The 17,070-nt window shown below is 32.3% G+C and overlaps 1 protein-coding gene across 6 annotated transcripts in view; it reads right to left on the reverse strand.

Annotated features, from left to right (window-relative positions):
• NFAT5 (nuclear factor of activated T cells 5) overlaps positions 1–17,070 on the reverse strand; it is a 115,156-nt gene that overhangs the window by 56,085 nt on the left and 42,001 nt on the right. For 5 of the 6 annotated variants that reach the window (XM_047834556.1, XM_047834555.1, XM_047834554.1 and 2 more), the window contains one exon: positions 13,392–13,517. In XM_047834556.1, coding sequence (XP_047690512.1) covers positions 13,392–13,517 — 126 coding nt within the window. Of the gene's footprint in view, positions 1–13,391; positions 13,518–17,070 lie in introns of those variants that run through there. The other variant, XM_047834558.1, reaches the window with a different exon arrangement.

The following is a 17,070-nucleotide window of genomic DNA, read 5'->3' on the forward strand; positions in this document are numbered from 1 at the left end:
AATGTTAAGAATGCCAATGTTCAGATAATCAAAAGCCAAGTGCCAAAGATCATTCTTAAAAACATGTACCAGAACACTTAAATTATTTGAAATCGCTAAATTCACCCATAATTTTTCACTGCTGTCAAAGCTGAAGAGCACAGTAATTAATATTAGCCATTAATGATGTAATCTACATAATGCCACATGGTAATATTTTTCCCAACTACCATAAGTCAAAGAACCTAGAGCAATAAGATGATACCAGTTCCATTTTCCAGTTTGTATCCTTGTCAAATGCAGTAGCTGAAATTGGAAAATTCAGTCACTTTAAACTGCATTCCAATTTAAAGAAAATTTATCAATTTTGTATCATGCATTAATGCAATGTTTTCTTAGTAAATAAATACTTTAAAAGATTTGTAAAAACTACAAAATCTAGATGCTAATGTCAGTGATAGTTTAGGAGCTGATTTGTAGCCACTTTGGGTTTAAATTAACAAGTTTTTTTTCTTGTTTTTTTTGAAAAATACTATAAAAATCATTAAAAAATAGAAAAGGTATTATGTATAACATTCCTCCATCTGTTCCAACTATTGGCAAAATTGAAACTAAATGTGTGTGTGTGTATAAGCCTCTGTTCTTCATCTTCAGAGAAATAAAAGTAGGCAGCATGCAGTATTTGCAGTGGAACACACAAAACATGCAGCATGAATGCTGTGAACGTGTATTTCTACGAAGCTTCCCCCCACCGCCCGCAACCACCCCTCTTTGAATCTAAGTATCATGCACATGAGAATGCAGAATATGAACATCTCAGGGATCCCTGTCCATGACAGATGGAAAGTACCGGTGAAAAGCAATCATGAACTCGAAAGCAAGTCATATGATATTTATGAATTTAATATGCAAGACATTACCTAGCATTGCTCTACAGGTATATATGATTTTATCTTGCAAATCTTATCAAAACAGTCATGGTTATAAAACCCAATTGATATAATCATACATAAACGTCTGTTCTGGGACAGGTATGCCAAACTGTGATCTCATACCCTACATAAATTAAAATATTCTATACATTTTCCTTGGGCACCTAACATATAATTTTTATGTTTTACCTGCAGTTTCCTGGACATACTTATTAAATAAAAAAGTTCATTAGCACAGAACTATGAAACTGAAAACATAAACTCTGTCACAAGACAGCAGTAAGCATTCTCTAATTTAAAAATAGTATTACTTTTTAAAGCTATCTCAGTTTGAGTCTAAATTACAAAGATTCTACTCATTTTAAGATTCTAACAAGTAAGACAATTTTTTTAAACTATAAAACTCTTTATAACAATATCAGTGTTAATTTGATGATCATGATAATGGTGTATAAAATCTTCACATAAAGATGTTACATTCTGGTTAGCAAGGGATCACCTAAGTGTAATAATGTTGCCAAATGAAGGGGTGAAGTGGAGAAATATGGGCCTCAATATGGGCCTCTTGAGAACATAGACATCTTTCTTAGACCCTCCCAATAATCTAACATAGTATTTTGCATGTAGTAAAAATTCAACTTTTTTTTTCTTTGAGTAGGCTCCACATCCAGCGTGGAGCCCAAAATTCGGCTTGAACTCATGACCCTCAGATCAAGACCTGTAAAAATTCAACTTTTTTATTAAATTAATTGGAAGCCAATATTTGATACATATGTTGAATTATACTAAAATTATATTGGCCAACAAATGTACCAATGTGCCCATGATAAACACATCAGGTTTTAAAAAAAAAGGATGTACTACTCAAAGTGTTTATATTATTACTATAAAGGCATTACCTGATACCAGGGAAGGGTTTAGAAGTAACTTAAAGAGTTTAGAGGTAACTATTCGCTATTTCTACAGAGAGTGTGCTAATAACTATCCTTTTTTTTTTTTTTTAAGATTTTACTTTTAAGTAATCTCTACCTCCAATGTGGGGCTCGAACTCATAACCCCGAGATCAAGAGTTGCATGCTCCACCGACTGAGACAGCCACGTGTGCCCCAGTGCTAATAACTCTTTCGTGAAACTATATATAAGCCCTATTATCTACTTGTGTATCAATCCATAAACTGACTAAGAATAAAAAATCCTTAATATTATCTATTAAAAATGCATAAGTGATATTAAAAACACTTTAGATTTCTAAACACAAATTTCTCGTTTCCAAGCAGTCCCAGAAAAGCACTAAAAAACATTCCTGGGAATACTGTAAATGTACTTAAAATATCTACAAAGACTTTTCAGTTACTAAATCATTAAATGTCAAGAAACAGCTTAATTGACATTCTGTAGAACTAAAATGCTAATGTAATCCTGTCTCATCTATATATTCTTTTTTAAGTTGTTATAAACAAAATATGCTAATTACCTCTCCCTTCTTTTTTGGTTTTGAGTCTCCATTTTTATCTGTTAGGAATGTACAATGTTTCATTGCTACATATTAAAAATAAAAAATTCCAACATAAAAAATTTTATTAACTGTTTTTATTTTCTCACTAAGCAGAATAGTCATAATGTATTTCTATTGTATGCCTTTATAATTTTATTTGTTCTTTAAATCCCTTACCAATCCTTCGTAAAGTTGTAAGTTTTTAAATTTTTTTCTTAAACTTATTCTCTTACCTAAGTAACACATGAATAAATTTTTATTATTCGTTTTTTTTCTTTTATGAAAAAATTATCTTTGAATCTAGGGGAATTTTATTTTTCTATAACATTTTATGTGACTAGAGAGCATGGTAAACCAAAGGGAAAGCCCACTTCTATATTTACTAAAAGGCATTTACAATCTCAGAACAATAGATTAATTCTAAAATGTGTAAGTGAAGTTATCACATACATAGTGTTCTATGTCTACATCTAACAATTCTATTATTAGCATGAGCCAATTACCAGACCAAATGCCAGTAATGATGGTGAACTGAAATTATATATTCTTATATGCTTTTAAGAACCAATGGAATCATTAAGGTTCACTATGAGTATTCAAAGTAGCTGGGATAAAAAGAGTGGCAGATAATGCCTTCCCAGATACCCTAGAATTTATAAGTATTATTAGTTTGATGAGAAAGATGAAAATGGGACTTTTAAATGCTACCACATATAGAAACTCGTGTAGATTTTATATATTCCTTGCTTAAACTAAGTTTTGAAATTAAGAACTATTAGTTCTAGATTTGTGAACTAGAAATTATTTTAATTACTGTATCATTTTAGTGCTTAAAATACCATAAAAAAAGACATGACACTTTATATGGAACTAACTACACTTTTATAGAAAGCTTTGAAATTGGAAACATTCTTTAAAGTCCCTAAAAGAAACAAATACCCTTCACTAATTTAAAAGATGTGACAGAAATGACATTTAACTGAGCTTCCAAGATGAAAATGTGATCCTTAGCATTTAAATATGCACATATATTTTATAACTTTCCAACATCCAGGCAAAATCAGTTGAGCTGCCTAAAAATGTCATGAAAACAAAAGCCATAAAATTTTGCAAGTGTGCTTAAGTGAACCAATAGTGGAACGGAGAAGGAGTAAACCACTGACTGTTCAGAAAATAATCTTAAAAAACAATCCAGATATTTCTGGTCTAAAACACTTATTGTTCAACCTTAGTTATCCTTTTTAAGTATTTCATTTTTCTTTCTGGTAACAAAGACTTCAAATCTAAACATCTTGCCTGATAAAAGTCACCAGATACAACGGCAAAATTTCAGATCAAAGAAGAAAGATATCAAGAGAAAAAAATTATAAGGCCAAGATTCATGTTGCTAAGGGATTGAAAAATCTAGAACACACAAAGTGGCTGCAAACCTGCTTTGTCAACACCTTACATGCCAACCTTCGTTTTCTACTTTTCTTCTTCTTCTTCTTATAGTATTAATGTAAAGTTTAAAACTTTACAAAGAGTTTTTAGTTTCAATCAGTATCAATCCACTATTTAGAAACAAAAAAAGAAAGGAAGGAAGGAAGAAAGAAAGAAAGAAAAAAAGACTTATGAAGAAGTCTGAAAACGAGACCGACCTATACCCTGGGTGAGATTGGATGGGTTAAGTGTCTCTGGCACTATTTGTCTTCACTATTGACAGACACTGTCACACAACCCACCACACGATGCCTGTCTCTGAATGGCGAAGCTAGAATGCAAGTTAAGTGTATTAATAGAAAAAACAACTAGCATCCCAGCATATAAAATAAGCAATCCAGATTACTTTACCAAAAGCAAAAGCAAAAAACAAAAATTGTAGGGTTGATCATTTAATTTACATGTTTAACAATTTCAATTTCCCATTTGTACTTTTCCCACCCAACATAAGTTTACATGCCACAATAAGCAATGTTTTAAAACAAACTTAAAAAAAAATTAAATTATCAACATCCAAATAAATGCCATGTGGAAAAATTTCTTATCCAAAATTTTTGTTAACTCATATTCACCAATTTGTTCTCCTGTTTACTAATGCAATCTAATCCATAAGCCAGAATGCTCTCTTTCTCAGATGTTTTTAGGCTGTGCCTTTACCCAAATTCTCTTATAGAGTAGAAGAGAATATGCTCTGACCAATACACTCAAGCAGAAAGACATAATCTGTATTTTAGCAGAAAAAGAATCTTTTCATTTCTCAGGCCAACTTTCACATACTTCTTTATACCCCTAAAAAAAAAGTTACCAATTTTCACTTTTAAACTACATAAATTTTTGATCCTAGAGGCTCTATTTTAAAAAATAATTAGCACTGTTGCTGAAGCTGAAATGTTTGTTACTGATTTATTGGAAACCATCTTTTTCTTCCCCAGGCCAAGAAACTGCCAGTCAGGGTTCTAATACTACACAATAATTTTTCTATTTTTAATCTAAATTCTCCTAAAATAATTATTTTTACCTTGACAGAGTGACATTAATATATTCACAAAATATTTATTAAAGAATGTTTCCTGAAAAATAAAATGTTTAGAAAAATTGTAAGTGTCCTGACATTTATAGCAATATTTTAAATATATCTAAGCATGGTGTAAGACATGTACTAGGTATATATTATGCAATTTGGTGGAGGTTTTTTTGTTTTTATTAAAAAAATTTTTTAAGTTTATTTATTTATTTTGAGAAGAGAGAAAGTAAGCAGTGGAGGGGCAGAGGTGGAGGGGGGTGGAGAGAGAGAGAGAGAGAGAGAGAGAGAGAGAGAGAGAGAGAGAACCCCAAGCAGACTCCTCGCTGTCAGTGCAGAGCCCAACCTGGGGCTTGAACTCACGAACCATAAGATCACAACCTGAACTGAAACCAAGAGTTGGACGTGTCACTGAGTCACCAGGTGCCCCTGCAATTTTTTTTAAATCATTTCCTATTGGAAAAGAAAGATGCTTTCTATGATCCAGTGATTTCAGTACTACTGGGCAGCATCACTGGTCAATACTGGATGAAGAGACTAAAGCCCAGAACAAATCCTTTACCTCAAGTAGATTAAACACAAAAGGGAGTACTTACACTAGCTGATAACTATATTTATCACAATGTCAAAAACTCCAAAAAGTACAGGGGGAAAAAAAAAAAGACAATCATTTTACTACTTGAAAGGGAATGTTAAGACAAAAACAGAGATTATCACTATATTAATTTAGATAAGAATTAAAAAGAACAAGTCTGAAGGATGCTATTTGAAGGTCACCTCAATGCTTCATCATATAATACACTTTATTTAGATTAAATAATAAAGGTATTCCTGCCAACTCTAGTCCAATGTCTTCACATTTCTTTGTTTTAGACTAGGAGACCAAAAAGGGGAAAGAAAATAGTATTTGTATCATTAAAATCTTGTAATATAATTAATCAGATTTTACATCTGGGTCTGTATTAGAGTAGATACTGGATTCAACTGCAGACAAAACAAAGTGTCTAAGCAAAAAATAGAAGGTAAGTCATACATTGCCCTACCAGCAGTTTTGATACCCGATCATGCAAATGTATCACTTCACTTAAAAAAAAAAAAAAAAAAAAAAAAAGGAAGAGAATTCGAGGAAGAACTCTTAAATAGTCACCTTTCAGAACATCCCTTTGGGAAATGTCTGTTCTCCCTATGACTCATCATATTCTATCAATGTCTGTTTTATAGACAAGGGCTCCTATTGAGAGAGTGTCAACATGAAAGAATAAGTCAGAATGTAAATACCATGCCCCAAAAGTGGCTCTATCTTGGCTGACAGGCAAAAATTCAAAATAAGGTAAAACACAGACTGGATGAGAATGGAAAGAAAAAAGCAAAATAAGTTTAAAAACCTTATTTCTATAAAAATAAGATCTATTTTTTAAAACCTTATTAACAAGTGAACACATGAACAAATGAACACATGATACACATTATACAAATGAACAAATGAACACATGATACACATGTGGGAGAAAAGTCAATGTTTACTGAATGATCACTAATTGTTAGGTAATGTTAAGCATTTTACATATTTATACTGCTAATAACCTTAAGAAAAAGTTGGTATCAATGTCTATTCACAGGGGCAATATTACAAATTTATTTAACTTCCACAAAATTCTGTCTATATGATAGAAATGATAGTAATGAGATTCAAATTAGATCCTTAAGATTCCAAAATCCATATTATAATACGTGTGTGTGTGTGCATGTGTGTGTGAGTGATATCTAGAATATGCCTGTATAGTCCTGGCACTTTGAGGTGCTTTCTCATTTATTTTCTGATTAAATTTAATTGACAGTAACACCTTTTCATGAAGGAATGACATGGGGGGAATGAGTTTTACCTCAGTGGGCTAAATAAATACTACTGATGGACATCTACTTGCATTTATGAATGAAAGATAAGGTACCCTCACTTATGCCAAAAATAAGTTCACCAAGCATCCTATATAGCTCATACCTTTATTACCTTTCTAAATGTTTATTTATTTATTTTGACAGAGAGAAGAGCACATGCATGAGAGAGAGCTGGGCAGGGGCAGAGAGAGGGAGACAGAGAATCCCAAGCAGGCTTCAGGCTATCAGCACAGAGCCAGTGCGGGGCTCGAACTCACGAACCATGAGATCATGACCCGAGCTGAAATCGAGTCGAAAACTTAACCAACTGAGCCACCCAGGTGCCCCACCTTTATTACTTTTTAAAAACATAGTTGATTGGACATTTTGACTTACTTTTTTTAAACTTTTTAAAAAATAATTTCTACCTTTTTAAAATTTATTTATTTTGAGAGAGAGAGAGAGAGAGAGAGAGAATGTGTAAGTGGGGGAGAGGCAGAGAGAGAGGAAGAGATAAAGAATCCCAAACATGTTCCATACTGTCAATGTGGAGCCCAATGCGGGGCTCAAACCTGTGAACTGTGAGATCATGATGTGAGCTGAAACCAAGAATCAGACGCTGAACTGCAGAGCCACCCAGGCACCTCATTTTGACTTATTTTAATCAACTGCTACATGGTGTTTTTTAAAATATGAACTATTTAAAATTAATACTTATGTTTCCTTTGCTCACATTTTAACAAATGCTAACATTTTACTACATATGATTTTATGTTTAAGAGAAGAAAAGTAACAGAAACAGATGAAATCTCTTGTTGTATCCTACCCTAATCCCTTCTCCTCACTCCTGCCCCAGCTGGAGTACTATTTATATAACTTTATTCGTATATTTACACAACTAATTGTTATAAAACAATTACTTATGGCAATTAGTATGGTAACACCTTTTACTTATGATATCATCAATCTTATTGGTGATATAAGAAAGTAAGTCCACTTCTGTGCATTGCTTTGTTAATGTGAAATTGTGTAAAATACATACAGATAGAAACGGTGTCTATTTTATGTATGTATTTTGTCTATGAAAGGTTGAAAATCTGTGAGCAGTTTTAAAATGCTAATCTACAGACTCAGGTAATATAAAAATGTGCTTTTTCTAACAGAAACAGAATAAATCGCAGTTATTTATAAAGTTGTTGCTAAAAATTATAAGCGGACAACATTTAAGGAATAAATCAACAACAAGTTGTGTGTACTTTTTGTCAACGATAATTCATAATACAGTTAGCCTCTTGAATTAGTACTTGTTTCTGAATTAACCATTATGGCCCAAGTTTGTTTATGCTTTTCATTTTAATAGCGCAGATGTTAACATAAATCTATATACACATACATATATATTTCTGTATGTATAAATGTATACATTTAGATTTACTATATAATTACAATAAAAAGACAGAATAAGGAGTAGAGTTTTTATTTTTTATTTAAAAAATTGTTAATGTTTAATTTTGAGAGACAAAAGAGCAGGAGTGGGGGAGGGGCAGAGATACAGAGGGAGGGGCAGAGAGAGCGGGAGATACAGAATCCAAAGCAAGCTCCACGTTGCTGTCAGTACAGAGCCGGATGCAGGGTTTGAATCCACGAACTGCAAGATCACGACCTGAACTGAAGTCGGCCGCTTAACGAACTGAGCCACCCAGGTGCCCCAAGAGGAGTAGAGTTTTTAAACGTACTTGCAACATGTTTGTAACTAGAATCTGACTTCCTTCTGAGGTGGTCCTGTTTTCTAGAAAAAGTAGAAATGGCCATATGGAACAACCAAGATTAACTCATACTTTAGCTCACCACATCAATATATAGGTTACATAGGTGAATCATCTTTCCAGGTAATGAGTTTTGAGTTTAATTTTAGGAATAGTATACTAAATAAATGGCCAAAACTCTGAAATATGTTTACCTAGTTAACCTAGGACAGCAATCAAAGACAAACTGGCTCTCAAAATTTATTCAACTCAAGAAAATGCAAATTATATAACTATAAATACTTTCTAACATAGTAAATAAGTTGTGACTCACTTTTATTAAAACTTAATATTCTTCTAGAAATCATATTCCCATTTTTTCTTTTTTTTTTTAATTTGAGAGAGTGAGCATGCGCAAGCAGGGGAAAGGGGCGGAGGGAAAGAGAGAGAATCTTAAGCAGGATCCACAATCCATGCAGAGCCAGAGGTGGGGCTCAATCCTACAACCCCAGGATCATGATCTGAGCCGAAATCAAGAGTCAGATGCTCAAGTGACTGAGCTATCCGGGTACCCGCATATTCCCATTTTGTAGATCTTGAAACTTGCAGAGTTAAAGGGGAGTATGGCTTTTCCAATTCAATATCCTACACACTGCTTAGTCCAGGAACTACAGTTTCCTTAAGTGAAATAACAGCACACAATTCTCTGAAGTGCAGTAGCAAGAAGAAAAGAACTTAGATCCCAGCAGGAAAGAAGAGAGGTAGCTTGTGCCTGGAAGCATTGAGATATAATGATGATGCAAATTGTCTACCACAATTCCTCTTACATAGTAGGAACTCAAAAATGGTAACTTACAGTTTCTTTAATTCATTTTTTTATACAGTCTGTTGTTATCGATGGTTTAGAAATTCTATGATTTTATTAGGTGATTAAGATTTCTGAAACAAATTGAAACATGGTTGTCCTTCTTTGATTACAGGACATTCATTTAGCTCTCTCGTGTCCTCTCCTCTAATATAAATAGCACTCAATTAGGTTCTTTCAGTATAGCAAATACCTGTTAGATACTTGTGATTTATTAACTGCTATAGCACAAAATTCAAAGCACTATTTAATAAGTCTCTCTCTTCCAACAGAAAAGTTTATTAGATGGATCACTTCACGTAAAGTTATTAACTAAAATTACAGCCTTTTTAAAAACCTGTAGTCATCTAACTAGTAGAGATAGTCAACAGACATTTCTATTTACATGCCTAATCTGCTGGTATACCTACACATGCTAAAAAGTGTCTTGAGACTGTATTACTTCTAGAAGTATTAATGTATAATTACTGAAAGTAACAACTTTACAAAAACAAATAACAAAAGAATCACCAATTATTCTTAAGATTCTCTGGCTGAATTATAAAACCTATGGTTTGATTAATTATTGTTTATCTCATGAATTAGAATAAAAATTATAAAGAAACCTTAAACAGTTACCTTAGCAAAATCTTATTTTGATATAAACTAATAAACATAATGCCATATACCAAAATGAAGAAAAAGAGTCTGGGATAGAAAAAGAAAACAATCTGATTTCTTAAAATGAAGATTAAAGTTTATTGTTCACTTCTGTGAAAGACTTCCTATTTTAATTAAGTAAATCTAAGGATTAAAAATTATAAACATGTAAGTAGGTTAAAAAAAATACTTGATTGGTATATGAGTTATATATCAACAAAGCTGTTATTTAAGAAAATTGCCTGCCATATCTTTTTGCAAAAACTCCCTCAACTCTGGTGTCACTGTTTTAGTTTTCTAAAATAATACTTGCATTTTAGTTCTTTATAACCTATACTATAGGATTCCCCCCACCCCACAAAAAAAACCCAAATAACAAAAAGAATCCTTTCACAATTTGCATTTCTTGAGCAACTCCTTATTTTGCCAAAAATGCCATTAATTCATTTGGATAACTTTTTTTGTGTTAGGAAAATGGCCCGTCTTAACTACTAAGAACTTATAATAATGTTCAGAAGGTCTGTATTTCTAAAACTTATTCATTCACATATTGAACCTTGAACTCTCAACTACCGTTCTAGTGGGACAAAAGCAGAGGTCTTTAAAAAATGAGGAGTACAATTTGAAGACTGGCGACTCTCAACTACACCTCCCAGATTCTGACACTTGGCCCATGGAGAGGAGAGGAGGTGTAAAAGTAATCTCTTTCTCCCAGCCCCAACTCTGAAACTTACCAGATAAAAAGAATTTACTGATGGGAGTATGTAAAAGTGTGAATAGCATACAAGCAGAAAAATTTTGAGAGATACTTTTTTACCCAATATTCTGGATTGTGGATTAGCAGCACCAATTTTACTCATTCCCTCAGTAATATGTAAAGGGAAAAAATCTAGATTGGCGAATCTGAGAAACACATTTTTAATAATTAAGTAATAAAAAAAAGTACATGAACACCTACATGCCCAGCCTCTAAATTTTAAAATTCAAATTGATTTAGAACTTGTGAAACACAAACCTTTATGGCAGAACTAGAAGTCTGTTCCCACCAGGCCCTCATACCTGATAGCAGCCAATCCGGCTCCTTCAAAACTCTGAAGAATTAACTACATCAAGAGTCATCATTTTTATGCATTTCATATTTAAACAGCAAATGTATAGATTTAAAAAAAAACTCACAGAAGTCTAAATTAATGTGCCTTTCCCTAGATGTCAAGTCTTTTGGTCAGGAAACACTGAGTAACTGGTAATTTACTCCAAATCCTTCTCTTTGACAGTTATGTCACTAAAGATATTAATATGTTAAATAAAAAAGCAACTCTATAATGATATACACTAACTGATTTCCCTACAATAATTACTCTGTAATATAAACTCTCTTACCTATAATGTTATATGACAAAAACTATTTTACCAATAAGACAGAATCCTAGAATAATATTATATTGGTTACTAAAGTAAAGTTATGTAAAAAAAAGTTACAAATGACTTGGTTGTAGACCACAGAAATTTTCTGTATGTGAATATAAGACAACTGCCAATGTCACCCCCTTACTCTCTTCATCATCTTTATAATGTGAATAACTTCTCAATCTAGTAAGAATTTATTACTTCAGAATATGTCCTTCGGTTAATTCTCTTATTTTTATGATTTTTCAACTCATATCTTTCAATTTAATTTATGTGGATAGGATTTTCTGAAATATATGGATGGAGGGAGGATCAACATTCTATTAGTGATTCAAATTCAAGAACTTTCAATATTTATATATAACAATTTGAAACTGAGTTTGGCATTATTTAAAAGGAAGTGTTCTTTTCGAAACCTAACTGACATTTTTTCAGCTTTTAAAAGGAACTGGATCTACTGTCAACAGATGTTAAAAAGCACAGAAGAAACAGACTTTTAGTTCTATATAGATTCAACAAGTCTATAAAAAACAATCTCAAAAGATATAAAAGAAATCAGTTAGTCAATTTCTACTTGTGGATTTAAAGTGAAATATTTCATTACAACCTTTTTTCATATTTTATCATCTGATACAATTTTAAGCAATATTTAAAATTTTAAATTCCAGAAAAAAATATTCCAGAACCCAGTGCATATAATGTAAAACCAGGTCATCTTACCAATTTGATTGTTAAAAAGTTCACAATTAAATCCACAGAATCTGTTAGAAAATGTCTGGCAACACATGAACAGTGAGCAGGGCTTGTAAGTTTCCTTGCTATGTTTAAAGTTTTCCTGCCCTCAGCCAGAAAGGCTGCATACTGCCATATACAGCTCAGGGAAAAGACTGGTACACAAGGTTAATGATACACTGGTTAATTAATGCATACAAGAAAAATATATGAAGTCCTATTATAGTACCAAATCCTCATTTAAATCACCTTTCACTTCACCATTCTTTTTGAAATGAAATGAATTTACTGAAAACAATGCTGCGATGGATGTTAAGTACCATTTTAAAAGATGAGAGGTATCATTGGATAAGAAACCTCTATTTAGAACGATAGATATAACTTCAGAGAATATATATATATATATTTTTTTCCTTTGTTTTAAAAAACCAAATACACTTTGCAATCTATAAAACCCAACTAAAAAAAGAATTACAGTTGGGCAATCTAGTATTATTGTAAGCACTCATTAATTTATCAATAATCAAGACTTTTTCTATTACCTTATCTGTCAATCTTTTATTCTGATTCAATAAAAAATTGAACCAATTTTATATAATTATAAAGTGTATGATTTGAGAGCTGAGTAAAAATAAACTTGATAAATTTCAAACATTACTTTCTATATTTTTTCACTGATATATCAAAATACCTTTATATAAAAATTACATTCAAATTTCCCATTACTTTCAACTGAATTTAAAAGAAGTCTTAAGTCACATGTTTTTAAATGTAGAGAAAAGGTTGTAACATGCTACAAACAGAAAAGAGACTTGAGTGCTAGAGTCCTTTTTCAGGTTACACAAAATCAAATATTTTTCCCTTTCAGCAAATTTTTAAAAATAATTGTTTAAAATAGAGACTCAAATGTAATTTTCTATCCATAGCTTGGTATGTAACCTTTTTATGAGCAGTCAACAAAAGAGCTTCAAATTTGTTTCCATAGCTGAAGATAAGCTCCTAGGAAGGAAATGGCACTAACAGATGTGCCAATGTGAAATTTTAAGAATTATATCAAGAAATGCATATTGAAATATTTTAAGGTTAAAAGTATATGTTTTAAAACCTCCTAAAACAAACCCTCAAATCACACTCTTTTTGATATGGACTTTGCCAGCACTGTTCATGTTGGCCAGATAATACACTACTTTTCTTTAATAAAGTAAAATGAAATGCATACCAGCAGCAACTACAGCTGGAGGAGGCGAGCCTGCCTCACCACCACTTGTCTGACTCATTGATGCTACAGATGTTTCTCTCGATGGAGGTAACTGTAACTCCTTTGGGAGAAGATCATAGACAGATTCTGTAGGGGGAAGGAGAAAAAAATTTAAAAGAGTATAAGTCAATAACCTAACAAATGAGCATGAAATTAATTAATAAGGAGAACACACACACAAATCCATATAATTACTGTCATAAAGATTAGCAAATATTTTTCTTTTATTATGTAATTTTACTGAACTGAAGAATGAATTTTCCATTAGTTCGGTCCCCTGTTTTCTTCTTGGCTTTATCCCTTATGTTTAAGATGGTCTCCAAACTTATTAAATTTTAGAATTGGACAAAATTAGACAAAATATAAGAAATATCAAATAACCCCAAATGGTCCATTATCTTCCTTTGTAATAAGAGTGTAACTTAGCATACTCATAATTAGCTTTAAATTGGCTTCACCAGTGAGACGATTAGTCTAGTCTTGTTCTTCTTAGCACCTTTTAGCAAATATTTTAATTCACTCTCAAAATGCATTTTTGCCTCCCCAAACAAGCTAAACAAGGAATGTCAGAGCTCAAGGAAATAATGTCATTTCTATTCTGTATTTATACTCCAGAAAGGCACAAGAATAGGATACTCTTAAATCAGAAACCGTAAATGCCTAAACTAGACTATGATTACTTTTATATCCCAGACTAAAGAATCCATATCTTTTTGATGTATTTTATAATCATTGTCTATAAAATTACATTTATATCTACTATTAAAAAAATTCTTTTATAGTTTCATGAGTTTGAGCCCCACGTTGGGCTCTGCCCTGACAGCATGGAGCCTGCTTGGGATTCTCCCTCTCTCTCTCTCTGCCTGTCCCCTGCTTACACTCTCTGTGTCTCTCTCAAAATAAATAAATAAAAACTTAAAAAATATATATTCTTTTATAGTTACTATTGTATGGTTTTGGGCACGAATAAGTCTCAAAATATCCTGTAAAGGTAGTAGAATCAATGTTGGAAGGAATTTCAAAAGACCAATTACAATCATATGCCCATTTACAAAAGAACTGAGAAACAGGACTTAAGAGACTTGCCTAGTATTCCAAGAAACCCCAAATTCCGACAAATAAAAAAGATTATTAATTTATTTGCATGAGTGATTAAAAAACAAAGGTAGCACCACGGACATTTTATCCTTGATAACAAACAATACTTTCAGTTAAGTGATCACTGAATGCATGAATACTTTGATCCTTCCAATTAATTAATCTTTGAAGTATGTGCCCTAATTTTGACGTGGATAGGGATCAGGAAGAATGTTGTGAAGGAAAGCTAAAATTAGAAGATTTACTATTAAATGTTATCTTCGTTCATAGTAAAGAGTCAACTTGAAAATTTTCTTTTGAAAAACTCTATTACCTAACTCTTGAAACTTTCATCTTTAAAATATCTGGCAAGTTCAGTATTTGCCTGAACATAATATGCCTTGACTCAAATTTTTCTGTTTGTTACAATGCTGCTAAAAGCCTTAAGTAAATAATTCGTATCTTTCAAATAACATGGGGAGGAGAGCAGGGAGAACCTAAGTAAAACAAAAATGGCACTATCATCAGATACAGATTTTAAAACAATTATTTCTAAATCCATGTTGAAAACGACAGTTACTTATACTTAAAAGAGAAGCATACTCAAGTCCTTTTTTGTTTTTTTGTTCAAACTAAAAGCAATATGAAAATAAAAAGAATTTAGATGAAAAGAGAAAGATCTACCAAAATATATTTACATCAAGAAAAAAAAAAACTGTCCTACTAATAGCCCCATCACCAGTACTTCACTAGTTGGAACTATTTCTCCACTTCTCTAATTATTAAAATAAATCAAAACAAAACAAACTCGTGTGGAATGAGACACACTACCCTTCCCAAAGAAGTATATAAAGTTGAATCTATATTAGAGGTATAAAAGCAATGTTAATAAAAACACACAGGAAAGTAACTAATTATAGAACTTACTATATCTTAGCCCTCCCCACAACCTAGCCCCCAAAACAAACAAAGTAACATGCAAGGACAAATGGAAGGTGTGGGAAGTATGGACTCATTCCTTCAACAAAGGTATTTTCTGATTAACTGACACAAGTGTTTGGAAATTAAAGAAGTCAGAAGTTTTATCATGTCTACCTAAGGGAAGAAGCAGTTAATACGGTCATTACCATCACAGGCTATGATTTCAGACATAACTGGGTTGGCTCTGCTACTCCAAACAACCTAAGACTTAAATCTTCATTTAAACTTTTCTTTTACCCCATTATCTTGAAGAAATTCCCTCCAAGCTATGAATGTACAACCCAACCATATACAATGGCCTTACTTTTAAATCTGCTTCCCATAAGACATAAAAATATTAAAAGATTTATAATATTAAAATATTATGAATCATGCTGTTAATGCTATTGTCATTTGCTCCTAAATTCAATCCAAATTACAGTTTTACAGTATCCACTGCCCAGTGAAAGAATTCTTGACAATCCATGAAAAATAGCCCTAAGTTGGTGCTAACTACCTCATGTTAAGAGGTCACATCTATTTTTCTTGTGTTATCTTTTAAATTAGATAAGAAAGGAATGAAATTCTAGGTTTACAAACACAGAATATGAAGAAAGAGAATAGGAAATCCATGATGGAAAGGCAGTTTCCTGAGGAAAGACTTCCTTAGAAAACAAAATAAAATCACTTCTAGATATTTTTTTTTTAAGAGAAAGAGAGAATGGTCACAAGTTTTCTTTTTAGGATGGTAAAAATGTTCTAAATTTGGATTATGGTGGGGCACCTGGATGGCTCAGTCAGTTAAGCATCTGACTCTTGGTTTCGGCTCAGGTAGCGATCTCACAGTTTGTGAGTTCAAGCCCCACAGTGGGCTCTGCACTGACAGCATGGAGTCTGCTTGGGATTCTCTCTCTCCTTCTCTGTCTGCCCCTCCCCTGTGCATGGTTCTCTCTCTCTCTCTCTTTCTCTCCCTCAAAAGAAATAAGTAATTTTTTTTAAAAATTAAAAAAAAAAAAACCTAACCACTATTGAATCTTGTACACTCTAAATGGGTGAATTTCATGATATGTAAATTATTCATCAGTAAAGCTATTTTCAAAAAAAAAAGAGAAAGAGGAATAGAACAAGCACAAGTGAAAACTGTATAAGAGCAAGCTATGTCTCTCACTGTTCCTAATAAACCTTATGGATAAAAATATCTCTTCACACAACTTCTATTTGTAAAAAGTGAAATTATGAAGGCCAAGCTGAATGCTAATCTAATTTGCTTTTTAAGGGTCTTCTTTTGGAGGATCAGGAAAATGCTACAGGTATAATTATCCTAAATTCAGTAAAATATCTTAAGAAAATATTATCAAGTTCTCATGACCGAGATGAAGAAATGGAGACTTAATAAAACAGATGACTCTAAGCAAAAGTACCCAAAAATGTACAGGTTCACCTGGAGGGAGGTGGCTACTACATCAACAGCCTAAGCAAAGATATCAAATTTATGAATGACACAGGCTTAAGAGGGATATATTGTGTGTCATAATGCCTCACAGATCAGGCAAGGCGGAAAACCTGCCCAAAGGAATAAAGTGAAATTTAGTTAGGATTAATG

Source organism: Prionailurus viverrinus, chromosome E2 (assembly GCF_022837055.1).
Source record: "Prionailurus viverrinus isolate Anna chromosome E2, UM_Priviv_1.0, whole genome shotgun sequence".
Classification (NCBI taxonomy): Eukaryota; Metazoa; Chordata; class Mammalia; order Carnivora; family Felidae; genus Prionailurus; species Prionailurus viverrinus.